The sequence below is a fragment of the Ailuropoda melanoleuca genome, chromosome 6, assembly GCF_002007445.2.
Source record: "Ailuropoda melanoleuca isolate Jingjing chromosome 6, ASM200744v2, whole genome shotgun sequence".
Classification (NCBI taxonomy): Eukaryota; Metazoa; Chordata; class Mammalia; order Carnivora; family Ursidae; genus Ailuropoda; species Ailuropoda melanoleuca.
This window is the reverse complement of record NC_048223.1, coordinates 53,164,567-53,191,228: the sequence shown is the minus strand read 5'-3', so window position 1 is coordinate 53,191,228 and position 26,662 is coordinate 53,164,567. Positions and strand designations below refer to the sequence as shown.

General features: G+C 42.2%; 3 protein-coding genes across 5 annotated transcripts in view; all 3 read right to left on the bottom strand.

Annotated features, from left to right (window-relative positions):
- The window catches only part of IFIT3 (interferon induced protein with tetratricopeptide repeats 3), an 18,886-nt gene extending 14,455 nt beyond the window's left edge, over window positions 1-4,431 (bottom strand). Inside the window, 2 exon segments of the mRNA XM_034662409.1 lie at window positions 3,306-3,467; window positions 4,331-4,431. Of these exon segments, the coding sequence (XP_034518300.1) occupies window positions 3,306-3,467; window positions 4,331-4,359 (191 nt within the window). The 5' untranslated portion in view covers window positions 4,360-4,431.
- Window positions 1-4,461, bottom strand: part of LOC109488883 (interferon-induced protein with tetratricopeptide repeats 1B) — a 33,229-nt gene extending 28,768 nt beyond the window's left edge. Inside the window, exon 1 of one of the 2 annotated variants that reach the window (XM_019794275.2) lies at window positions 4,331-4,461. In XM_019794275.2, coding sequence (XP_019649834.2) covers window positions 4,331-4,359 — 29 coding nt within the window. In that variant the 5' untranslated portion in view covers window positions 4,360-4,461. Of the gene's footprint in view, window positions 1-3,677; window positions 3,691-4,330 lie in introns of those variants that run through there. The other variant, XM_034662411.1, reaches the window with a different exon arrangement.
- A 14,636-nt stretch (window positions 4,462-19,097) lies between these two features.
- On the bottom strand, window positions 19,098-26,427 carry IFIT2 (interferon induced protein with tetratricopeptide repeats 2). Of its 2 annotated transcripts, XM_034662408.1 has the most exons (3): window positions 26,239-26,388; window positions 24,499-24,763; window positions 19,098-22,222 (listed from the first exon to the last, which is right to left on the bottom strand). In XM_034662408.1, the coding sequence occupies exons 2-3, from the start codon at window positions 24,519-24,521 to the stop codon at window positions 20,821-20,823; spliced, it is 1,425 nt and encodes a 474-aa protein (XP_034518299.1). In that variant the 5' UTR covers window positions 24,522-24,763; window positions 26,239-26,388; the 3' UTR covers window positions 19,098-20,820. The 2 variants fall into 2 exon arrangements, with proteins under 2 accessions (XP_034518299.1, XP_002914449.2); XM_002914403.4 differs by lacking the exon at window positions 24,499-24,763 and having other exon boundaries at window positions 26,239-26,427.
- Between the last annotated feature and the right edge of the window lie 235 nt (window positions 26,428-26,662).

Sequence of the window (26,662 nt, the reverse complement as noted above, 5' to 3'; positions counted from 1 at the left end):
ATGACTGAAAAGGGAGAGGTCACGACCAGCACCATTGAAATTGCAAGGATTATTAGAAACTTTTATCAACAGCTATATGCCAAAAAACTAAACAATCTGGAAGAGATGGAGGCCTTCCTGGAAACCTATAAACTACCAAGACTGAAACAGGAAGAAATAGATTTCTTAAATAGGCCAATTAACTATGAAGAAATTGAGTCAGTGGTAAACAACCTTCCAATAAACAAAACTCCAGGCCCGGACAGTTTTTCTGGGGAATTCTATCAAACATTCAAAGAAGAAATAATACCTGTTCTCCTAAAGCTATTTCAAAAAATAGAAACAGAAGGAAAGCTACCAAACCCATTCTATGAGGTCAATATTACCTTGATCCCCAAACCAGGCAAAGACCCCATCAAAAAGGAGAATTACAGACCAATTTCCCTAATGAATATGGACACCAAAATCCTCAAGATCCTGGCTAATAGAATCCAACAGTACATTAAAAGGATTATCCATCATGACCAAGTGGGATTCATCCCTGTGATGCAAGGGTGGTTNTGCAAGCATGGTTCAACACTCGCAAATCTATCAGTGTCTTAGATTTTATCCAGAACGAAAAATTCAAGAATCATATGATTCTCTCAATAGATGCAGAAAAAGCATTTGACAAAATACAGCATCCTTTCCTGATTAAAACTCTTCAGAGTGTAGGGATAGAGGATACATTCCTCAATCTCATAAAAACCATCTATGAAAAGCCTACAGNAATGGGGAAAAGCTGGAAGCCTTTCCCTTAAAAACAGGAACACGACACGGATGCCCACTCTCGCTATTTTTATTCAACATAGTACTAGTAGTCCCTGCAACAGCAATCAGACAACAAAAAGGGATAAAAGGTATCCAAATCGGCAAAGAAGAAGTCAAAATGTCTCTCTTTGCAGATGACATGATACTCTATATGGAAAACCCAAAGGAATCCACTCCCAAACTATTAGAAGTTACAGAGCAATTCAGTAATGTGGCGGGATAAAAAACCAATGCTCAGAAGTCAGTTGCATTTCTATACACGAATAACGAGACTGAAGAAAGAGAAATTAGGGAATCCATTCCATTTACAATAGCACCATTAACCGTAAGTTACCTTGGAATTAACTTAACCAGAGGCGTAAAGGATCTATATTCTAGAAACTATAAATCACTCTTGAAGACATTGAAGAAGATAGAAAAAGATGGAAAAATATTCCATGCTCATGGTTCGGAAGAATTAACATAGTTAAAATGTCCATGCTACCCAGAGCAATCTATTCTTTCAATGCTATCCCGATCAAAATACCGAAGATATTTTTCAAAGAACTGGAACAAACAGTCCTTAAATTTGTATGGAATCAGAAAAGGCTCTGAATTGCCAAGGAACTGTTGAAAAGGAAAAACAAAGCTGGGGGCATCACAATGCCAGATTTCGAGCTGTACTACAAAGCTGTGATCACAAAGACAGCATGGTACTGGCACAAAAACAGACACATCGACCAATGGAACAGAATAGAGAACCCAGAAATGGACCCTCGGCTCTTTGGGCAACTAATCTTTGATAAAGCAGGAAAAAACATCCGGTGGAAAAAAGACAGTCTCTTCAATAAATGGTGCTGGGAAAATTGGACAGCTACATGCAAAAGAATGAAACTTGACCACTCTCTCACACCATACACAAAAATAAACTCCAAATGGATGAAAGACCTCAATGTGAGACAGGAATCCATCAAAATTCTAGAGGAGAACATAGGCAACAACTTCTATGACATCGGCCAGAGCAACCTTTTTCACGACACATCGCCAAAGGCAAGAGAAATAAAAGATAAAATGAACTTATGGGACTTTATCAGGATAAAGAGCTTCTGCACAGCCAAGGAAACAGTCAAAAAAACTAAGAGACAGCCCACNAAACATCCGGGCGGTGGAAAAAAGTCTCTTCAATAAATGATGCTGGGAAAATTGGACAACTACATGCAAAAGAATGAAACTTGACCACTCTCTCACACCATACACAAAAATAAACTCCAAATGGATGAAAGACCTCAATGTGAGACAGGAATCCATCAAAATTCTAGAGGAGAACATAGGCAACAACTTCTATGACATCGGCCAGAGCAACCTTTTTCACGACACATCGCCAAAGGCAAGAGAAATAAAAGATAAAATGAACTTATGGGACTTTATCAGGATAAAGAGCTTCTGCACAGCCAAGGAAACAGTCAAAAAAACTAAGAGACAGCCCACGGAATGGGAGAATATATTTGCAAAGGACACCACAGATAAAGGACTGGTATCCAAGATCTACAAAGAACTTCTCAAACTCAATACACGAGAAACAAATAAACAAATCATAAAATGGGCAGAAGATATGAACAGACACTTTTCCAATGAAGACATACAAATGGCTAACAGACACATGAAAAAATGTTCAAAATCATTAGCCATCAGGGAAATTCAAATCAAAACCACACTGAGATACCACCTTACGCCAGTTAGAATGGCAAAGATAGACAAGGCAAGAAACAACAATTGTTGAAGACGATGTGGAGAAAGGGGTTCCCTCCTACATTGTTGGTGGGAATGCAAGTTGGTACAGCCACTCTGGAAAACAATGTGGAGGTCCTTTAAAAAGTTAAAAATTGAGCTACCCTATGATCCATTCATTGCACTACTGGGTATCTACCCCAAAAATACAGATGTAGTGTAGAGAAGGGCCATATGCACCCCAATGTTCATAGCAGCATTGTCCACAATAGCTAAATCGTGGAAGGAGCCGAGATGCCTTTCAACAGATGACTGGATTAAGAAGCTGTGGTCCATATATACAATGGACTATTACTCAACTATCAAAAAGAACGATTTCTCAACATTTGCTGCAACATGGGCGGCACTGGAGGAGATAATGCTAAGTGAAATAAGTCAAGGAGAGAAAGACAATTATCATATGATTTCTCTCATCTGTGGAACATAAGAGCTAGGATGATCGGTAGGGGAAGAAAGGGATAAAGAAAGGGGGGTAATCAGAAGGGGGAATGAAGCATGAGAGACTGTGGACTATGAGAAACAAACTGAGGGCTTCAGAGGGGAGGGAGGTGGGGGAATGGGATAGGCTGGTGATGGGTAGTAAGGAGGGCACGTATTGCATGGTGCACTGGGTGTTATACGCAACTAATGAATCATCGAGCTTTTCATCAAACCAGAGTTGTACTGTATGGTGACTAACATAATATAATAAAAAAATTAAAATAAAAAAAAAGCATAACCCCAGTCTTTTGGCGGTGACTCCCTCTTACCTAGCGCATCCCCAAATACCAGCCTGCAGAGCATTTGCGGGGACGGGATGGGGCCTTCTTTCCTCACTCCCTGAGTGGTCACTTGGATCATCCCTCCCCATGGGTGTTTGATGGGAACAGCTTCTTCTCTCAGCTCTATCTGATGGTAGAACTCCAGCATGTCTATATGCATTTTAAAGAACCAAGTTTGCTGAGATTAAAGTTTACAGACAATAAGATTTTAGGTGTTCAGTTTGTTGAATTTTGACCAATATATATACCCAAGCAACCACCACCACTATCTCCTAATAGACTTGACCTCATCCCCAACGATTCCCCAGTGTGCCCTCCTGGCCAGCACCACCCGCCCCCACCATCCAGGGAACCACTTACCTGCTTTCCATCACTAGAGATGACATCAGCAATAAAAAAGAGATTAGGTCACTATGTTTTGAAGGGAGATAGCTTCCTGCTCCCCAGCTCTCATTACAGAAATATAAACAAACCCTAAGCTTCTTGTTTTGTTTTTATATAAGATTTCTCAGAAAATGGCCATCTGTAAGAATTGGTTCTTCCACTTGCCACCTTGGACTGATCAAACGTTTCAGGGCAAAAGTCCTCGCAGCAGGAGTGGAGTTTGCTCTACCAATTCCATCTTTACTAATATCTGCTGAAAAGAAATGCTTCCTTGTAAAACAGCAAGAAGAAAACCTCTTAGCCCTTTCAAAGAAAACAATCACCAAAAACCCCTAACAAGTAACTTCCCCGAGGTCTCATTTTGAATCTGCAGACTGTGCTTGACTGTGTCGAACCCTCCTGCCAAGCCTTTCTGTCTTCCGGGCTCCCAGCGAGGGGAGCAGTTCTAGAAGCTCCGGGAGCCTGAGTGTGTCCACCGGAAAAAAACACAGAAAGAGAAAGTGCCCACACTGAGAAAGGCACGCTTCATCCGTGAGCAGCCAGACCACACAGGACCCTGCCTGCACCCAGGCTCAGTTTACAGTCCTCATCCAAGATCAAGGGTACTGACGCATTCCTATGTCACTGACCTCATGTCTGCAAACTGCTCCTCTTCCATTCTGAAGAGCAGGGCTCCAAGCTGATTCGTTCTTCCGAAATTTTCTGAGTCTGCCTCAAGTCTGCACTGAAGGAGCTATATAAGGGGTGTGAGGGCAGTGGGAGGGGGGGCACATCAGCTGATGTTTTATCCTGTTTCTAAGCGATTGCCTCAGTAAAGGGCAAGGGAAATGGAAAGTGAAACTGATTCCGTTCAAGAGAAGGAAAAGAAAACTTAGGGTGGAACTCTGTGATGACTCAGTCAAAGCATGTTGTTTAAAAACAGGACTCTGAAACTTACAGTTGGAGAGAATGTGAAAGCACTCCCAGGAATCTGACCGTAAATCTAGGGCAAGGCCCAGGAAACAGCTTTTCTTTTTTTGCAAGTGAACATTTCATTTTATTTATCTTTTTGAAAACAAGAAAACCATTTAATACAATAAAATCATACAGGTAAAGACACAAGAAAAATATTTTTTAAATAAACTGTTTTTCTATTTGAAAATGAAAAGAAAAATTTAATGAAGAACCTCGAATGAGGAAACACAAAATATAAATGTAATGGTGCTGTGTGTCACCTTGACCATCCTAGGATCGAATCCCTAGTATTGAATCACATGCTAATTAAGGTGTTACTTTGAAGGCATTTTGTAAACATGACATGATATTCAATTGACTTTTTTTCTCAAAATTAAAAACTTTTTTTTTCTAGAGAGAGAGAGAGAGATTGAACTCTGGGTGAGAGGGTCACAGAGAGAAGGAGAGAGAGAATCCCAAGCAGGCTTCGCGCCCAGTGTGGAACCCAACACAGGGCTCGATCTCATGACCCTGAGATCATGACCTGAGCCAAAGTCAAGAGTTGACCACTCAGCCAACTGAGCCCCCCAGGGGCCCCCAAAACTTTTTTTTTAGTGTAGTCTAGTAGTTTTTTGGTGGAATCTTTAGGATTTTCTATGTATAGTATCATGTCATCTGCAAATAGTGACAGTTTAACTTCTTCTTACCAACATGGATGCCTCTTATTTCTTTTACTTGTCCGATTGCTGTGTCTGGGACTTCCAGTATTATGTTGAGTAAAAGTGGTGTGAGTGGACATCCTTGTCTTGTTCCTGACCTTAGAGGGAAAGCTCTTAGTTTTTCACCATTAAGTATGATGTAAACTGTGGGTTTTTCATATATGGCCTTTACTATGTTAAGGTTTATTCTTTCTAAACCCACTTTGTTGAGAGTTTTTATCATGAATGGATGTTGAATCTTGTCAAATGCTTTTTCTGCATTTGTTGAGATGGTTAGATGATTTCTATCCTTCATTTTGTTGATACATGTATGGTGTTAATTGATTTGTGAGTATTGAGCCAAACTTGCATCTCTGGAATAACTTCCGTGGGTCATGGTGAATGATCTTTTTAATGTATTATTGTACACAGTTTGCTAATATTTTGTTGAGGATTTTTGCTTCTATGTTCATCGGGATATTAGCCTGTAGTGTTCTTTTTTTGTGTGTGTGGTGTCTTTTTCTGGTGTTAGGATAATGCTAGCCTCATAGAATATATTTGGAAGCACTGCTTCCTCTTATATTTTTTGGAATAGTTTGAGGAGAATAAGTATTAACTCTGTTAAATATCCGGTAGAATTCCCCTGCGAATCCATCCGGTCCTGGACTTTTATTTTTTGGTAGTTTTCAGATTACCAATTCAATTTTGTTACTTATAATTGATCTGTTCAGATTTTCTATTTCTTCCTGGTTCAGTTTGGAAGATTGCATGTTTATAAGAATTTATCCATTTCTTCTAGGTTGTCCAGTTTGTTAGAATATAATTTTTCATAGTGTTTTCTCTCATTTCTGATTTTATTTATTTGGGTCCTTTCCCTTTTTTTTCTTGATAACTCTGCTGAGGATTTGTCAATTTTGTTTACCTTTTCAAAGAATCAGCTTTTCATTTTGTTGATTTTCTGTATTGTTGTTTTAGTCTTTGTGTCATTTATTTCTGCTCTAATTCTTATTATTTCCTTTCTTCTACTCACTTTGGGCTTTGTTTGTTCTTTTCTAGTTCCTTTAGGTGTAAGATTAGATTCTTCATATGAATTTTTTCTTGTTTCTTGAGTAATGCTTGTATCTGTATCTCTTTTTACTTCCCTCTTAGAACTGGTTTCATTGTGTCCCAAAGATTTTGGACCACTGTGTTTTCATTTTCATTTGTCACCATGTATTTTTTTATTTCTTCTATGATTTCTTTGTTGACCCATTCATTGATTAGTGTCATATTGTTTAGTCTCCATGTGTTTGTGGTTTATCTAGTTTTTTTCCTGTGATTGATTTCTAGTCTCATATCATTGTGGTTGGAAGAGATGCATGGTATGATTTCAGTCTTCTTAAATTGATTGAGGCTTGTTTAATGGCCTTGTATGTGATTTATTCTGGAGAACACACACTTCAAAAGAATGTGAGATCTGTTGTTCTGGGATGGAATGTTTTGTATATACATTTTGTATCCATGTGATCCAATATGTCATTCAAAGACATTGTTCCCTTTCTGATTTTCTGTCTGGATGATCTATCCTTTGATGTAAGTGGGGTGTGAAAGTCCCCTACTATTATTGTATCACCATCAATTTCTCTCTTTATGTCCATTCATATCTGCTTTATGTATTTAGGTGCTCCAGTGTTGGGTGTGTAGATATTTACAATTGTTATATTCTTTCGTTGAATTGATCCTTTTATTGTTATGTAATGCCCTTCTTTGTCTTGTTACAGTCTTTGTTTTAAAGTCTGTTTTGTCTGATAAAAGTATTGCTACCTTGGCTTTTTTCTTCTTCCATTTGCATGGTGAATGTTTTTCCATCCCTTCCCTTTCAGTCTGTATGTATTTTTAGGTCTGAGGTGAATCTTTTATAGGTAGCATAGGTCTTGTTTTTTTTAATCCGTTCTGCAATCCTATATCTTTTGATTGGAGTATTTCGGCCATTTACATTTCAGTAATTTCTACACCCAACATAGGGCTTGAACTCATGACCCTGAGGTTAAGAGTCACATGCTGTACTGACTGAGCCAGCCAGGTGCCCCTAGGCCATTTACATTTAAAGTAATTATTGGCAGGTCTGTACTTATTGCCATTTTAAAATTTGGTTTCTGGGTGTTTTTGTAGATTTTCTTTGTTCCTTCTTGCTTTCTTTCTTTGTGGATGATGAGTTTCTATAGTGTTATGTTTGGCTTTCTTTCTCTTTATTTTTTGTGTATTTATCACAGGTTTTGGGTTTGTGGTTACCATGAAGTACATATGTAACACCCTAAGTAAACAGCAGTCTGTATTAATTTGATGGTCTTTTAATGCTAAGTGAAATAAGTCAAGCAGAGAAAGACAATTATCATATGATTTCTCTCATCTATGGAACATAAGAACTAGGATGATCAGTAGGGGAAGAAAGGGATAAAGAAAAGGGGGGTAATCGGAAGGGGGAATGAAACATGAGAGACTATGGACTATGAGAAACAAACTGAAGACTTCAGAGGGGAGGGGGGTGGGGGAATGGGATAGTCTGGTGATGGGTAGTAAGGAGGGCACGTATTGCATGGTGCACTGGGTGTTATACGCAACTAATGAAGCATCGAACTTTACATCAGAATCCGGGGATGTACTATATGGTGATTAACATAATATAATAAAAAAATCATTAAAAAATTAAATAAACAAATAAAAAAATTTGATGGTCTTTAAGTTTAAACACATTCTGAAAGAAGAAAAAGCCTTTTTTCCTTTTTCTTTATCACCTTTCTTCCCCTTTTATTCCCTTTTCTACATTATATGTAAATGTGTATTTTACATTTTTTAATCATAATTTTCTTATGTCTAATCGTGACCATTTCTTTTCCACTTAAAGAAGTCTCTTTAACACTTCCTGTTAGGCTGGTTTAGTGGTGATAAACTCCTTTATCTTTCTGTCTGAGAAACTTTATCTCACTTTCAAATCTAAGTGATAAGCTTGAGGGGTAGAGTATTCTTTGTGGTAGGTTTTTTCTTTCAGCACTTTGACTATATCATGCCACTCCCTTCAGGCCTGTGAAACTTCTGCTGAAAAATCAGCTCATAGGTTATCCCTTGCAGGTAGCTTTTTGCTTCTCTCTGGGGTTCTCTTTAGGATTCTCTTGTTATCTTTAACCTTTGACATTATAATGATGATGTATGGAGGTGTAGACCTTCTTGGGTTCATCTTGTTTGGAACTCTCTGTGCTTCTTGGACTTGGAGATCTATTTCCTTTCCTAGGTTAGGGAAGTTTTCTGTTATTATTTCTTCAATTAAGTTTTCACACGTTTCTCTCTCTTTTCTTCTGGGACTTCTATAATGTGAATGTTTACTTGATGTTGTCTAGGAGATCTCTTCATTTATCCTCATTTTTGAAAATCCTTGTTTTGTTTTGCTGTGCAGCTTGTGTGCTCTCTGTTATCCTGTGTTCCAGATGGCTGGTACATTCTTCTGCATCCTCTCATCTACTGCTGATTCTCTCTGGTGTGTTTTGTATTTCAGTTCTTGTATCTTCAGCTCTGACTGGTTCTTTTTAATATTTTCTATCTTTTTACTGAAGGTCTCACTGAGTTCTTCCACTCTTTCTCCAGCCCACTGAGCATCTTCACAATAATTACTTTAAATTCTTTGTCAGCTGGAACAGCTGGCTGGCTCAGTCAGTAGAGCAGGTGACCCTCAATTTTAGAGTCATGAGTTCAAGCCCCATGTTAGAGCTACTTAAAAAAAATTCTTTATCAGATATGTTTCTTATCACTGTTTCATCTAGTTCTTTTTCTGAGATTTTTTCTTGTTCTTTTTTTTGAGGGGGAGCATATTCCTCAGTCTCCCCATTTTGCTTGACCTTCTGTGTTTATTTCTGTGGATTAGGTGGAATGGATACTTCTCCTAAACTCGAAGGAGTGGTCTTGTGAATGGTGTCCCCTCTGTAGATTGTGTGCTTGGTGACTTTTGCTGGTTGGCTGTGGCTGTGGCTGTATATGCTAGTCATTCTTTTAAACAGTGGCTTTTTAGAAATGTCAGTCAGAAAGACAAATACCATATGATTTCACTCATATATGGAATTTAAGATAAGCATAGGGGAAGGGAAAGAAAAATAAAATAAGATAAAAACAGAGAGGTAGGGAAACCATAAGAGACTCTTAACTATAGAGAACAAACTGAGGGTTGCTGAGGGGTATGTGCTAAAAGGGTGATGGGCATTAAGGAGGGCATGTGTTGGGATGAGCACTGGGTGTTGTACTTAAGTGACGAATCACTGAATCCTACTCCTGAAACCAATACTACACTGTATGTTAATGAATTTAACATTGAATTTAAATAAAATCTTGGGGGGTTGTGCCTGGGTGGCTCAGTCAGTTAAGTGTCTGTCTTTGGCACAGGTCATGATCTCAGGTCCTGGGATGGAGCCCCGCATCGAGCTCTCTGCTCAGCTGGGAGTCTCCCTCTCTCCCCCCCTTCCCCCTGTTTGTGCCTACTCTCCCTCCCTTTCTTTCTCTCACTCAAATAAATAAATAAAATATTTAAAAATAAATAAATAAAATCTTGGAAGAAAAAAATAAACTGGTTTTCTACAGAAAGAAAAAAATAATGATAATGATAACAATAATAATAATAGAAGAAAATAAAAGAAGAGAAAAAAGAAAAAAGAGAGAAAAGCAGAAAAGAAAAAATTATTGAGAATAAAACAAAACCAAAAAGAACACAAATTAAAACAAAAGAAGACAAATTTTAAAAAATTAAAAAGTAAGATAAAATAAAAATTAAGAAAAAAGTTTTAAATGAAACCAAAACAAAACAAAAAAAGAAAAAATACCCCGTGGCATATTTTTTTCTCCCAGCAACGCAGAGGTTGGTGTGGGCTTGTGGACAAGGGGCTTGCGGAGGCGACAAGCTCTCTGTGGTGACTGGACCCACCACTTACAGCATCCAGACCCTGTTCCACTCTGGGCTTTTAAGGGGGAGAGAGCACCCCCACAGATCCTTGGCCTTTTTAGACGCTGGCTTCTTTTCTCTGTCTCAGCAAGACCAGGGCTGGTGTGGGCTTGTGGACCCTGGGCTTGCTGAGGTTGCAAGCTCCCTGTGACAGCTGGACCTACCTGTGATGGTGTCCAGTCTCTGCTCCGATCTAGGCTCTCAGGTGGAGTGGGAACATAGTGGGAACAGAAACCACGTTGCTGTCCTCTGCCCCAGAGTGTTCCCACTGCTCTCCCCCCTCCCCCCTCCCATCTTGGGCGGAGTTCATCTGAGGGCTCTTTTTTATGTCAGTTGTGGCTCTTCTTCTTCTTCTTTTTTTTTTTTGCTATTTTTTATTTATTTTATTATTATATTATTATATTATGTTAGTCACCATACAGTACATCCCCGGATTCCGATGCAAAGTTCGATGCTTCATTAGTTGCGTATAAACACCCAGTGCACCATGCAATACGTGCCCTCCTTACTACCCATCACCAGTCTATCCCATTCCCCCACCCCCCTCCCCTCTGAAGTCCTCAGTTCACTTTTCATAGTCCATAGTCTCTCATGTTTCATTCCCCCTTCTGATTACCCCCCCTTTCTTTATCCCTTTCTTCCCCTACTGTTCATCCTAGTTCTTATGTTCCATAGATGAGAGAAACCATATGATAATTGTCTTTCTCTGCTTGACTTATTTCACTTAGCATTATCTCCTCCAGTGCCGTCCATGTCGCAGCAAATGTTGAAAATTCGTTCTTTCTGATAGCTGAGTAATAGTCCATTGTGTATATGGACCACAGCTTCTTAATCCAGTCATCTGTTGAAGGGCATCTCGGCTCCTTCCACGATTTGGCTATTGTGGACAATGCAGCTATGAACATTGGGGTGCATATGGCCCTTCTCTTTACTACGTCTGTATCTTTGGGGTAAACACCCAGTAGTGCAATGGCTGGGTCATAGGGTAGTTCAATTTTTAACTTTTTAAGGGACCTCCACACTGTTTTCCAGAGTGGCTGTACCAACTTGCATTCCCACCAACAATGTAGGAGGGATCCCCTTTCTCCACATCCTCTCCAACAATTGTTGTTTCTTGCCTTGTCTATCTTTGCCATTCTAACTGGCGTAAGGTGGTATCTCAGTGTGGTTTTGATTTGAATTTCCCTGATGGCTAATGATTTTGAACATTTTTTCATGTGTCTGTTAGCCATTTGTATGTCTTCATTGGAAAAGTGTCTGTTCATATCTTCTGCCCATTTTATGATTTGTTTATTTGTTTCTCGTGTATTGAGTTTGAGAAGTTCTTTGTAGATCTTGGATACCAGTCCTTTATCTGTGGTGTCCTTTGCAAATATATTCTCCCATTCCGTGGGCTGTCTCTTAGTTTTTTTGACTGTTTCCTTGGCTGTGCAGAAGCTCTTTATCCTGATAAAGTCCCATAAGTTCATTTTATCTTTTATTTCTCTTGCCTTTGGAGATGTGTCGTGAAAAAGGTTGCTCTGGCCGATGTCATAGAAGTTGTTGCCTATGTTCTCCTCTAGAATTTTGATGGATTCCTGTCTCACATTGAGGTCTTTCATCCATTTGGAGTTTATTTTTGTGTATGGTGTGAGAGAGTGGTCAAGTTTCATTCTTTTGCATGTAGCTGTCCAATTTTCCCAGCACCATTTATTGAAGAGACTGTCTTTTTTCCACCGGATGTTTTTTCCTGCTTTATCAAAGATTAGTTGCCCAAAGAGCCGAGGGTCCATTTCTGGGTTCTCTATTCTGTTCCATTGGTCGATGTGTCTGTTTTTGTGCCAGTACCATGCTGTCTTTGTGATCACAGCTTTGTAGTACAGCTCGAAATCCGGCATTGTGATGCCCCCAGCTTTGTTTTTCCTTTTCAACAGTTCCTTGGAGATTCGGGGCCTTTTCTGGTTCCATACAAATTTAAGGACTATTTGTTCCAGTTCTTTGAAAAATGTCCTCGGTATTTTGATCGGGATAGCATTGAAAGTGTAGATTGCTCTGGGTAGTATGGACATTTTAACTATGTTAATTCTTCCAATCCATGAGCATGGAATATTTTTCCATCTTTTTATGTCTTCCTCAATATCTTTCAAAAGTGATCTATAGTTTCTAGGATATAGGTCCTTTACGTCTCTGGTTAAGTTAATTCCAAGGTAACGCATGGTTTTTGGTGTTATTGTAAATGGGATGGATTCCCTAATTTCTCTTTCTTCAGTCTCGTTATTCGTGTATAGAAATGCAACTGATTTCTGGGCATTGATTTTGTATCCTGCCACCTTACTGAATTGTTCTATAACTTCTAATAGTTTGGGAGTGGATTCCTTTGGGTTTTCCATATAGAGTATCATGTCATCTGCAAAGAGAGACAGTTTGACTTCTTCTTTGCCGATTTGGATACCTTTGATCCCTTTTTGTCTTCTGATTGCTGTTGCAAGGACTTCTAGTACTATGTTGAATAATAGTGGCGAGAGTGGGCATCCTTGTCGTGTTCCTGATCTTAAGGGAAAGGCTTCCAGCTTTTCCCCATTGAGAATAATGCTTGCAGTAGGCTTTTCATAGATGGCTTTTATGAGATTGAGAAATGTACCCTCTATTCCTACACTCTGAAGGGTTTTAATCAGGAAAGGATGCTGTATTTTGTCAAATGCTTTTTCTGCATCAATTGAGAGGATCATATGGTTCTTGAGTCTTTTCTTGTTGATATGATGTATCACATTGATTGATTTGCGAGTGTTGAACCATGCTTGCNTGGTTCTCCATCCCTCAGTAGCTTCCTCCCCACTGCCATTGACAGTGTGGGGGTTGGGGTCAGGGTTCCCTTCCTTGCAATATCTCTTGCTGTTCTCTTGCCATTCTCTCTGCCTTTGGTGGTTCAGTAGCTCTTCCGTCAGCTCTCAGTACTTCGGGGGAACTTGTTCTATTAATAGGTGTGATCTGATATGTTCCGGTGGAGGGGGTGAGTGCAGGGTCTGCCTACACTGCCAGACCGGACTCCCGGGAACTCCTGAAACCTGCATTTTTAATAAGTCTGCAGGAGATTCTGATGCAGGGGTTCCTGGGACCACATGATGTGAAAGACTATCCAGAAATACTTTGCAAAAAGGAGTTTCTTGCCATAAATTTACTTGTGGGAGACAATTTGCAATGGGAGACCTGGATTAATTTTGCATGTTCAGTTTACTAGCTGTGGGATGATCCAAGAGTCAAATCACTGAGTCTGAATTTCCTTTTTTTGCCCCACACNCTATTAGAAGTTATAGAACAATTCAGTAAGGTGGCAGGATACAAAATCAATGCCCAGAAATCAGTTGCATTTCTATACACGAATAACGAGACTGAAGAAAGAGAAATTAGGGAATCCATCCCATTTACAATAACACCAAAAACCATGCGTTACCTTGGAATTAACTTAACCAGAGACGTAAAGGACCTATATGCTAGAAACTATAGATCACTTTTGAAAGATATTGAGGAAGACATAAAAAGATGGAAAAATATTCCATGCTCATGGATTGGAAGAATTAACATAGTTAAAATGTCCATACTACCCAGAGCAATCTACACTTTCAATGCTATCCCGATCAAAATACCGAGGACATTTTTCAAAGAACTGGAACAAATAGTCCTTAAATTTGTATGGAACCAGAAAAGGCCCCGAATCTCCAAGGAACTGTTGACAAGGAAAAACAAAGCTGGGGGCACCACAATGCCGGATTTCGAGCTGTACTACAAAGCTGTGATCACAAAGTTGTGGCTCTTCTATATGTTAGTTGTGGCTCTTTTATATGTTAGTTGCTCTTGTGAGCTGCTGTCTTTTTTTCTGTGCCCCAGGGCAGAGGGATGGTTCTCCATCCCTCAGTAGCTTCCTCCCCACTGCCATTGACAGTGTGGGGGTTGGGGTCAGGGTTCCCTTCCTTACAATATCTCTTGCTGTTCTCTTGCCATTCTCTCTGCCTTTGGTGGTTCAGTAGCTCTTCCGTCAGCTCTCAGTACTTCGGGGGAACTTGTTCTATTAATAGGTGTGATCTGATATGTTCCGGTGGAGGGGGTGAGTGCAGGGTCTGCCTACACTGCCAGACCGGACTCCCGGGAACTCCTGGAACCTGCATTTTTAATAAGTCTGCAGGAGATTCTGATGCAGGGGTTCCTGGGACCACATGATGTGAAAGACTATCCAGAAATACTTTGCAAAAAGGAGTTTCTTGCCATAAATTTACTTGTGGGAGACAATTTGCTACGGGAGACCTGGATTAATTTTGCATGTTCAGTTTACTAGCTGTGGGATGATCCAAGAGTCAAATCACTGAGTCTGAATTTCCTTTTTTTGCCCCACACCGAATACAGAATGCCAAGCCCCGGAGTGCAGTTTAGATCTGTGAGGTCTAAGGCAATCCTTTAGTTTTCTCGGCTGTAAAATGGGAATGGTAACCCACGTAATATTGTTTAATGACTGTCTCATAAATTCATGTATTTATGCTTCCAGCTCTGAAGGAGTGATATTATCCTAAGATAATTTTTAAAATTTTTATCGAACTTTTAGCCATGATGTGTGTAACCACAAAAACCCGGGGAAATTAGTTCTCATGGTTGATTTGACGAAAGAACTGTCAGGTGCATAGGAGAAAGGCTCCCTCCGTTTTTGAAACTGCAGAAAGCTGAGACTCTTGTGTAACAAAACTGACATATGATTTTCCCAACAGCAGGAGTGTCATGAGCTATTTTGAGTCCAGAGATGATTGTTGTATGTCCTGGGAGGAACCTGCAACTTGGAAAAGTCTGTAATTCTGATTGGTTCTCTTACTTCACGATTTGTTATCCTGGTCGTAGGTAATAAAGAGACACACCTTTATAGATGTGGTACTATAAACGGTATAAATACTACACTTAGACCGAGGTAAGAGGGGTCCCTGGCTTTGGCCCTGTGCTTTAGAGGGTCCCACATTTCATAGACACACACAAAAAATGTAAATTTTTAAAAGAAGACATGGCGTCTCTGCTGCTCAGAATCGGGTGCTCAACCCCACAGAGCAGGACTTGCACAACCTCAACATCCAGCCCAGGGGAAATGTGTCTCTGTGTCTTACCGCCTTTGCTCAAAGAGGAAGGAAGTTGTATTGTGCAAGTTTCTGTGTTGGGAGGGTGCTGATTTGAGAGACACACACAGGTTTGGAGTGCAGGGAGGAGCTGAGCGACAGAAGTGGTTAGATTAGGGAAAAGGCAAATTTATCCACCTGGTCAAAGCCTTCCTCTCAGCCCAAAGGAAGAATTATTTTCCAGTACAGTAGCACCGGTTGCTGCCTATCTTCTTCTTCTTCTTTTTTTTAATTAATTAATTTATTTTTTTAAAGTTCCATGATTTATTACTTGCGTATAACACCCAGTGCACCATGCAATACGTGCCCTCCTTACTACCCATCACCAGGCTATCCCATTCCCCCACCCCCTCGCCTCTGAAGCCCTCAGTTTGTTTCCCAGAGTCCATAGTCTCTCATGGTTCCTTTCCCCTTCTATCTTCTTGCTTCTCTTCTTATTCTAATTCCTGGCTCAAGAAGCCCTCATGAATCAGTACAGTATTTGTAACAGTTATGGTGGTCAAATAACATTCTGCAAATTAAAAAATTCACAGTCCTCTTAAACCTGTAAGCATGTAGATTTAGATATCTACACTGAGTCAGATTTCCTTCTGCATTTGGACTCTACTTTGGAGCCAGTTTGCCCATGAATGGTTTTTCCGTACCAGTGTTTAAAGATAAAATGATACAGGACCAGATTTTCATACCCATACTCTACTTAGACAATAGGATGTGGGAGTTCTCCAACCTCTGTTGAGTACAAAAGCAGTAACTTTATTTTAAATGCTAGTAATAAGAAGGGTACAATGCAATGAAAAGAAACCTAGAGGTTAAAAATAGAAGGCAGCAGCAGAAGAGCTCGCTTTCTTTACATTCATTTGTAACAAGAGTCAATTCATCAGTTGATGAATCTACTTTTTGGCTATTAGGAATTTTTTAATAGTTACATTGAAATATAATCTATATACTGTGCCGTTTACTCACTTACAGGGTCCAATTCAATAGCTTTCAGCATTTCACAGAGCTGTGCAAACATCACCACAGTTAATTTTAGAAGATTCTCATTACCCTCAAAAGAAAATTCCACACCCGTTTACTCTCATGATGCTGCCATTCACCCCAGCCCTAGGCAACCACTATCTACTGTCTATCTCTATGAACTTGTCTTCTCTAAGCATTTCGTACTGATAGACCTTTTGTGATTGACTTCTTTCATTTAGCATAATGTTTTCAAGATTTATCTGCATTGTAGCGTGTATCAGTGCTATGTTTCTTTGGAAGAAATGTAGTAAGTACTACACTTATTTGTACTGCTGAGTAATAGTCCACTGAGTGGATATGCCTTATTTAATAGGTCAATTATCAGTTGATGAATCTACTTTTTTTTCCTTCTTATTTTAAGATTTTATTTATTTATTTGAGAGAGAGTGAGAGAGAGCACAAGCAGGGGGAGGGGCAGAGAGAGAGAGAGAGAAGCAGACTCCCCGCTGAGCAAGGAGCCTGATGTGGGGCTCAATCCCAGGACGCCGAGATCATGACCTGAGCTGAAGGCAGATGCTACGTTTGGTATGGTAGTGCTACGTTTAACCATTTGAGGAGCTGCCGAACTGTCTGTCAGAGTCACTGCACCGCCTTACACAGAAGATTTTAGTTAGTTTCCCTCTTGCAGCCTCCCAGGAAGGTACAGATCACCAGCAAGCAGCAGTGGCACTGTAAACCATAAGGAAAATTTCTTACTTATTAGTCAAACCAAATGACTGCCTTCCCAAGACAAGATGATGGGAGCAATGGTGGAGGAAGGGGGATAGACAGGAATATACGGTCTCTGGGTGTAACCCACATTTCCCAGGTCGGCAGCTGAGGGTGATTGTGTACACGTCATACTGGGCACAGATTGGGAAAGTCAGTTGACAGGAAGTAGGAGGAAAGATAAACATCCACCATGACTCGCGGTTTGCTGCCCCTGGGGACTGTCTTGAGCTCTGTGGTGAAAGGGGCTATGGGAAGAGGCTGATGAATCTTTCACTGAGGGCTCTGAGGCTGTACTCAGTACTCAGGGCTACTTGGCACCCAGCCAGATGAGAGAAAGTCTCCTTACTCCTTCACTGGCACTCATGTATTTGAGAGCATCTTTCCAGGGTATTAGGACTCTCGAGGTGGCAATCAGATGTAGAGAATGATGACATATCGAAGCAGTTTTTTGGGCAGAGGACATTAGTGCATATGGGTGCCTGAGCACACACATAACAGATGTGACCAGGTCATTCTGACGGACTTGTTTATCAACACCCTGGACACGTCTGCCGGGGGCTTGTGATTTTCCTGGGTGGGTATCTAAGGGAATCAAATATCATGCACTGGGAAATGGGGTTAAAAGCCAGGGAATGACGAGTCATCCCAGTCAACATGGCTCTATTTGTTGTGCCTGGATAGTGAGATTTCAGGAGACATGAGCTATAAACATAATTTTGTTTATTGTTTTCTAATCATTTCCATGGGCTTTAAGTCCTCAAGTAAAAAAAGTCATCTGTTTCCTCCCTATTCTTTCCACCTTTTTCCTTTCAGGAACCTGTTCTAGCGAGGTTTTGCTGGTATTACATGCATGGGCAAGATTGTGTACACCTGGTGGACCTTCTTCAGCATTCTACAGGGGCCAGTGGTCCTCTTTCAAGGTCGGTGCACCTGCTCCTCTTACCTTCTACCCAGAACACCCCTGGCTTTCCTCCCCAGGCACCAGATCCAAGGAAGCTAAATCTTTGCCTAAAAGGTGCGCTTGTCCAGTTCAGACCGATGGGATGAATTTACCTTTGCAGCAGGTGTGAATCATATTTTCCATTGAGACCTCTCTGAAAACGAGAGAGACTTCAGGGCTGTTTGTCTCTTTCTATTCTTTAATTAATAGGAAAAACTCTCCAACATGTATTGGATTGCCTCCAGAATGCGGCATGTAGCAGAATGGGCGACACTTTCTCATTCTCATAATGGAGGTCAGAAGAGGAGACAGAATGCACATGGAAACACATGGTGTTAACAAGATGTAACAGAGAGAAGAGAAGCAGCCCACCCACTGTCCGAGGTGGGGGGGGCAGAGGGTCTGTGTGCACTTGGGTGCATGGTGGTGGGTGTCAGGGTGTAAGCTAGAATCCTGGATTCCTAAGGTTTAGGCGGGGAAAAGTCTGCTCCATTCAGTGGTTATAATGTGAGACCAGTCTGGGTTATATGGAGCCGGTTTGCAACCAATATAATGTTTCATTAATCAGTAGCGGGGTCTAGAAGACTTATGGTGCAGCAAAATTTCAAAAAAAAAAAAAAACTAGAACACTCCTTTATGTTCCATCACGTCTAAGTTATTTATTCATTAAATCTATGGCTTTTTTCAGGAATCCATACTATGCATACTGGTGATATCAAGTGCATGCAACATGATTTTTAATACAGAAAATAACATGAAAACTGTTATAGTAGTTGGAATTTTTAACTTAAAAAATCTTTTTTTTTAAAGATTTTATTTATTTATTTGACAGAGATAGAGACAGCCAGAGAGAGAGGGAACACAAGCAGGGGGAGTGGGAGAGGAAGAAGCAGGCTCATAGCGGAGGAGCCTGATGTGGGGCTCGATCCCATAACGCTGGGATCACGCCCTGAGCCGAAGGCAGACGCTTAACGACTGAGCCACCCAGGCGCCCCTAAAAAAATCTTGAAGTTTATATAATGTTTTAGTTGCTTAATAAAAATGTTAATATATACTTAAATTCATTGAACTACATTTCACATATAATTCTGTGCAAATTTAAGGTTGATTCGATACATACGATTGTAGCAAAAGTTAATGTAGCAATAGTTATTGCCTCTATCATGTCACATAATTATCATTTCTTTTCTGTGGTGTGAATAATCAAGATCTAGCCTCTCAGAAAGTTTGATGATTGTAATACGATATTGTTGTCTATATTCACAATACTATGCCTTAGACCTCCAGGATTTACTTATTTACTAGTTTTAAGTTTGTACCTTTAAACAACATCTCTCCCACTTCCCCAAACCCCAGCCCCTGGTAACCACTATTTAAATTTAAATTAATCCAAACAGGCAAATATTTTGCAACCCAGAGGATGACTGAGGATCTGTTTCATGCTGGGTCACCTGACTCTGTTTTGGTTCACACTAACCCTGATGTCATGGGCCATTCAGTATTTACCTAGAAAACCCCAATCACCCCAAGAAAACCATGAATTCTGTGGTTTCCTTGAAGGTTTTCAGGGTGAAAAGAAGTTTTATATCACCTAATATACAACACGTCTAATTGGGGAAAAAACTCTCCGTTATTGATGTCATTTCACGAGACCTTTCACTAGGTCCTTGGCGTCCATATGAACCTTCTGTTCTGCTGTTTTTCTATTACCTTGGGCCTGGGCTCATGCAAGCATTTTTGAACAAAACAAGTCTTCATCGTACAAGGAAATTTTCCTTACAGTGGCCAAGAAAATACGATTTTTTTCTCCATATGATTACAGTCTATAATGACAAACCAGCATTCTTCTCTCTTTCTCTCTTTTGTCTACTCAATCCCGTTCCCTATGGGCATGACATTTATTTTCCATACCTTTTAAAGAAATGTATTATTTTGCTTTCTAGCATATTGTACAGAACCCCCCTTTTTATTCTTCACATGCCTTGATACGGCAGGCAGAATGCAGGTGAAATCTCCCCATGTGCCTCCTGAAACTCTTGTACCCTAATGGCCTGACCCCATTGCTTGTCTTGGATATGTTTCTTCTAAATTCAGCCTGTTCTCTGCTCTCGTTTTTTCAAACTATGTTCCCACCCCCAGTTAATGGGATAATTGAACTCAGGTTGTGTAGGACAGTCTAGATTGAGGACTATCTGGGGAGGAGGCAGAAGTGAGGGAGAGGAAACACCCAGCCCTACGGAGGCTTTGGTCCCTCGGCCTTTGGTTGCATACAGCACATTTGCGGCGTCTATGCCGGGCCAAACTGTGCAAGATCTAAAATGACTCCAAGGGTGGAAAAACATTGCAAAAACGGACCACAGTGTTACAGATGTGAGGGATCCGGCTGCTGTATATAAACCTAGAGAAAAACCCAAGGCATCACCTCGCGGAGGATGACTAGGAATGGCACGATGCAAAGTGCTCTCACGAGGTCAGTTGGGAAGCAGCTCCCTTACCAATCCCCAGGACCCTCCCCCCTCCAATCTAGTCCCTGTCTCACAACTCCCTGAGCAATGTGTGTGTTAACACTCGGTCCACCAGGTTCCTCCACAAACCTTGTCCAGACCCGTGGCCAGCAGCTCAGGCCACGGCTATGCCGCCGTACCAGTTGTCCAATATCGTGAATACCCACTTGGTGGAGGGCTTTCTGCTTCCTTCCCTCCAACGTCTCACAGCACCATATCCTGATTCCTCATTCCTCAGCGAAGGATGCTGAGTAGGGGAAGCTTCCAGAGTCCAAACGGCTCTCAGAGTTGTCCTCTGCTGGACGTATGTCTCCACTCAGCTCCTGAAGAAACGCCAAGAGGTGCAAAGCCATGGCATCACCTTCGTTTTTAGAAAGCCTGATACAGGCAATTTTTCGCAGCTTGTTTTTCATCTTTTCTTTCTCCTTTGATTCCTGGTCGATTTTCATGCCCTGTATGAAATGATGGATGGCCTTGTCTTCGTTCTTCAGCTGGTACAGCTGGAAGTTGCCATAGCGGAGATGGAGCACTTGTCTGGCCCCTGGAGAAAGCTCTTTGCTGAATTCTTTCTGGAAGTAATGCTCCGCGTCGTCATACTGACCTGCCTGCACGTAGAGGCAGGCCAGGTAGGAGAAGACACAGGGCAGGTTCACACCGGCCTCCTCCGCTCTCTTTAAATGGTGCACAGCTTGTCCTATGGCTTCCTGCAGCCTCTCCCTTTTCCCGGTCTCGTTCTTGCCCACGTCCTGCAGCATCTCGAAGACTTTGGTCCTGTAGAGGCAGCCGATATTCCAGTGCAGGTAGGCATCGTTGGGCGTGCCTTCCAGAGCCTTTGTCAGCAGCTCTGCAGCTTTGTCCAGCGCGCCCTTTCTCTGATACAGTTCTGCTGCTCCGCACAGCACATCTGAGGCACAGGGCGCGCCCTTCAGCGCCTCCTCCACCAGCCTGTCTCCTTCCCCTTCCTCCTTCAGCTTCTGGAGTTTCAGAGCCAAGAGGACTTTGGCATACTGGTTGTCAGGATTCAGCCGGATGGCCCGCCGCAGCGGGTCCACGGGGTTCTGAGGCTGCGGCCGGGTGTCCAGACGGTAGCTCGCGACGGCCAGTCCCGAGGCGAACTCCGGGTTCTTGGGCTCTTTTTCCAGAGCCTTCTCAAAGCACACCTTGGCCCTCTCGCTGTGCCTCCCTCCACACTGTAACCGGGCCCACCCCTCCTCGAAGTCCAGCTCAGCACTCTCCATTCTGTAGGGGCTGCGAAACTTCTCGCAGACGCGTCTCACCTTGTCGACATACCTCTGAGCGTCTGCGAGTCTGCCCAGGTGATAGTAGACCCAGGCGTAGTTACCCCAGGTGACCAGACTGCGGGTTCCCGCCTGCTCGGCGTGCTCCCGCTGGATCAGCGCCTCCGCCCGCCGCAGGTGCTCCAGCGCCGCCTCGCCGCGGCCTCTGCGGTGCTCGATGTAGGCCCGCAGGTTGAACACCGTGGCTCTGAATTCGTGGTTCTGATACTGCGCGGGGTTACACACCTCGTCTTCAAACTCGGCCAGGGACTGCCCTCTCTCCACCAAGTTCCAGGTGAAATGGCATTTCAGTTGCCGTAGGCAGCTCTCCAAGGCCGTCCTGGTGCTGTCACTGCAGGGCAAAACAGAAAGACGCTCGCTTTCAGACACAGCACGGGTTCTCCTGGCAGGTGTGATTCTCTCCCCCCACCCATGGTGTTCACCCCAACTGGAAAAGAACAATATTTCCTTAACGTTTCTCTCTATATTTTGGCGTATGCGTGAAGCGCACGGGGTCGCAGGGGTTGGGTGACCGTGGGCAGCAGAGATTAGGGAGAGGGTTGGGGTGGGGCTCGGAGCCCCCGGCTAGGTTTCCCTGATTAGGGCGCTTTGTGTCAGGTGGGGCTGGCCCTCTGCTGTCTGCCGTGAGGGCCTGTGCAGGGGCAGCCGCATCTGGGGGAACGGATTGGAGCGGAGGGTTGACTTTATGCCGTTTTGTTTTTGTTTTTTTCAAGATTTTATGAGAAAGAGAGACAGAGACAGCGTGAGCAGGGGAGGGGCAGAGGGAGAGAGAGGGAGAAGCAGACTCCCGGTGAGCGTGGAGGCAAGGAGGGAGGGGCGGTCCACGTGGGGCTCGAGCCCAGGACCCCGAGATCATGACCTGAGCCTGAGCCGCAGCCAGGCACCCCGACCTGACACAGTTTTAAGAAGAAAAGCTGTTGATTGCTTCATGTTTCTGTTCATACCTAGCACTTTCCTGGTTTGAATATTTTAGCTTTAGAATTGTCTATTCCAGCTTGATTTTAATCTCATTATCCCTCTGAAATTCAACTGCATTTTGTCTCATATTTTTAGTTTCTTAATAAGAATCTAAATTACTAAGAAACTAATTACTGTACTTATTACTAATTTACTTATTACTTTACACTTCCTGTCTTATTCGTAGAGCTTTCCATATATCCTTAATTGATTTTCTTTGGTGATCCAAACTTTTTTTTTTAAATAAAATTGGTTTTGCCTTGTCTTTTTATTAATTCCAGCATTCTCTGTTGTGCTTTTATCTGAACTTTTCCATTTTAACCATTTAAATCATATTTCAACAATTCTAAATTCTTATTTCCTCTGCTTTTGTATTATTCTGCCACTTAACTTTATTATTTTCATATATGTTAGCAATGTTTTTAACTTTTATTTTGGAGGGGCGCCTGGGTGGCTCAGTCATTAGGCGTCTGCCTTCGGCTCAGGGCGTGATCCCAGGGTCCTGGGATCGAGCTCCGCATCGGGCTCCCTGCTCCGCTGGGAGCCTGCTTCTTCCTCTCCCACTCCCCCTGCTTGTGTTCCCTCTCTCGCTGGCGGTCTCTCTCTCTCTCTGTCAAATGGATAAACAAAATCTTTTAAAAAAATTAAAATAAAAATAAGCTTTTATTTTGGAATAAAATATAATCATTTTTTCTCCCCCTACCCCACTGCTATTTCTTAGGTGATTTCTGTTCTTAACATTTTTCATTTGTGTTGGTCTATTAAAACTTTTGCATTTGTTGCTATAATTATCTTTTGAAATTTTCTTTTTCCTCTCCTGTGGTTTGCTTTCACATAGGGTGTTGGAAGTGAGGCTATAGGGGGAGGCTTACTAGACAGCTAGCATCTTTTCTTATGGGAAATGCTCTTTCTCCCTTGAGGTTCTCTTGCAATTCTTCGGGGACGATTTCCCATTCCCTTCAGTGTTGGTTCTTAAAAATAAAATAAAATAAAATAAAATAAAATAAAATACCCACCACACAGAAACCTTATCTTGAATAACTTCAGAGATGAGAAGATTAAAAATCATTAACTGTCCAAAATCATTTCTCTGCATTGCCTATGTACTGGAGTTCCTGATATTTCTTTTTCTCACTTAAAAACATTTTTTTCATGGAATATATTAATTAGCCCTTTTATGAGGAGCCAATATTCTAAATATTATGGATTCTGACATAGACAAGCAGTAGATATGTGGGAAGTTAGGTAATGTGGCAAAGACCATCTTTGAAATGCTTGTCCAAATAAGGTTACATAAGCTTAGCAATAAGCTTTTCAGCAACTTTCTTATTTAATGTTTTCACAGGTTTATTGATTTATTTGAGAGAGGGAATGCGAGCAGGGAGAGGGGGAGAGGGAGAGAGAGAGAGCGAATCTCAAGCAGACTCCCCATGGAGTGTGGAGCCTGACGTGGGGCTCGATCTCACAACCCTGAGATCATGACCTGAGCCAAAATTGAGAGTCAGACGCTTAACTGACTGAGCCACCCAGGCTCCCCGCAACTTTGTCATTTTATAAAACAAACAGAGAGAGTGAATACTATCTCCAACATATAAAGCATATAGTCAATTGTGCATTTGCAGGATAGAGGCATTTACTATACACACTTACGTAAAATCCCTTTGAGCAGCCATTCAAAAGCATCCAATTTTACTTTGTGATTATGGGCTTTTGTTTCCACCAGTAAATCAAAAACTGGTTCCAGACGCTTGCTTGCAGGACTCAGACTTTGGAGACCTATGCTTCTGATGACTCGAGAAGTTCCAACTGTTGACACCCAGTAGTGTTTTGCCCTGCTTCTTGTCTGCATGAAAGCCACGGTGACACCGCTCACCAGGCTCAGAGCTGATCCTGCCGCCAGTGTCTTAGGGCATTACTAGCACCACGGAAGAGCCCGTTAGAAATGCACATCTTTGGACCTCAATTTAGGATTATCAAATCAGAATCTGAAGTGGGAAGGTTGAGCCCAGGAATTGTCTTTAGCAAGCCCGCCAGACAGATCTTACACATGCTCAGATTTGAGAACCACTGCCTTAGAGCACAGGGCCAATGCCTGGTGACAGTGCCTATAGCTAAGGGACCAAAGAAAATTAAAAAAGAGATGGGGGGGTGTCTGTGTCGTTACGGGAGAGAGTCTAAGAGAAGACCACACTAAAGTTCTAAGCAATAGGAACAAGGTTTCTAAATATTCTGAGTTACTCTAGAAACAGACATCTGGAAATAGATCTTTTTCTTTCTTATCAGGCAGGCATGCAGAGTAGCAGAAAATAGATTGCTTCAAGAAGAGACATCAGGAAGCTTATAGAAGGAGGGCAATGTGTCCTGCAGGAAGTGAGAGCTGGGGCTGGTGTCCCTGCATGCTGGAGCTCCCAGGACTGAGGCTGAGGCATCCCACCTGGCCACACCCCCAGAGGAAACAGAAAGCTCCCTTCCTACCCTGCTTCCTCCCAGGGCAATCTTATGTTTCTGGAGTGTAAGAGCATTTTAGAGGAGGGGGCTATTTTCTCCAAGCACCCCACCTCCAAGTCACACTTCTGAGAGAAGGACTCTGGTAGCATTTGGGGGTAAAATATATTTCTGTTGAATGAATGGATACATTTTACCAGCCCTAATACAAATACAAGATGAATGAACACATTAAAAGTAAAATCTAGGGCACCTGGGTGGCTTAGTCATTAAGCATCTGCCTTCAGCCCAGGGCGTGATCCCAGGGTCCTGGGATTGAGCCCCACATCAGGCTCCTCCGCTGGGAGCCTGCTTCTTCCTCTCCCGCTCCCCCTGCTTGTGTTCCCTCTCTCACTGGCTGTTTCTATCTCTGTCAAATAAATAAATAAAATCTTAAAAAAAAAAAAAAAAGCAAAATCTACCTTAGCATGAGCTGGGGTTGCTACCCAGAGTACATTTTAACCGCATCTGCTAAAAACAGATCCTTCGTTAAATAAGAATCCTATTAAACGTCCTTTGCTTCATCTTTTCAAATAAGAAACAAAAGAGAGACAGTTTACAGGAGCCTTCCCCCCGCCCCGTCTTTAAATGAAGCACCTGCCGGTAAGCATCTCTTTCTGCCATTCCTTCCTCCCTCCCTCCTCTGGACCTCAGCTGTCAGCTTCCCCGGTGGTGGGGCAGGGGCTGCCCTGAGGAAGGTTGACAGTGTGGGGCAGAAAATCACAGGAATAAACAAGCCAGCAACAGTGAGACAAATACATGACCTAGAGAGATCACCATAAGGCTACAAACAGACACGAAAGCAAAAAGCCAGGAACTTATGTTTCCGGAGCACGGCTGTGCGGGATTTGCTTTCCAGAACAAGATTGGACATTTTCAACACGCTCAGGGCAGGAAAACATTTACCTCATGATTGCGGAGCGCTTCTCAGCTGTTCTGAAAGGCATCCGCTCAGGCTACCGTGCTCTTCAGAAATCTCCCTCCTCTGCCTCCAAGAGATGCAAAGGAGACCTATATATCGAAGCATTTCTTGCTTCCTTTGCCTTGTTTTCCTGGAGTTCACTTTAGGAAAGAGAAACTGGAACTGGAAAGTGCAGCCAGCAGGGCTCTGAGAGGAAATGTGTCTTGAGTAAGAGCCACGCCTATAGCAACTCCCAACCCCCACCCTGTAGTGAGTCAGAACTTCCCCTTTGTGATTGTAGCGATGTCCTAAATCAGCTGACTTGAAGGAAGCCCGGCTTGGAGAAGGACACCGGTACCAAGCACCCAGCACCCCACCCCATTACTGCAATGTTAACCCATCCTCGCTCTGCCTGCCCTTCTCACCAGC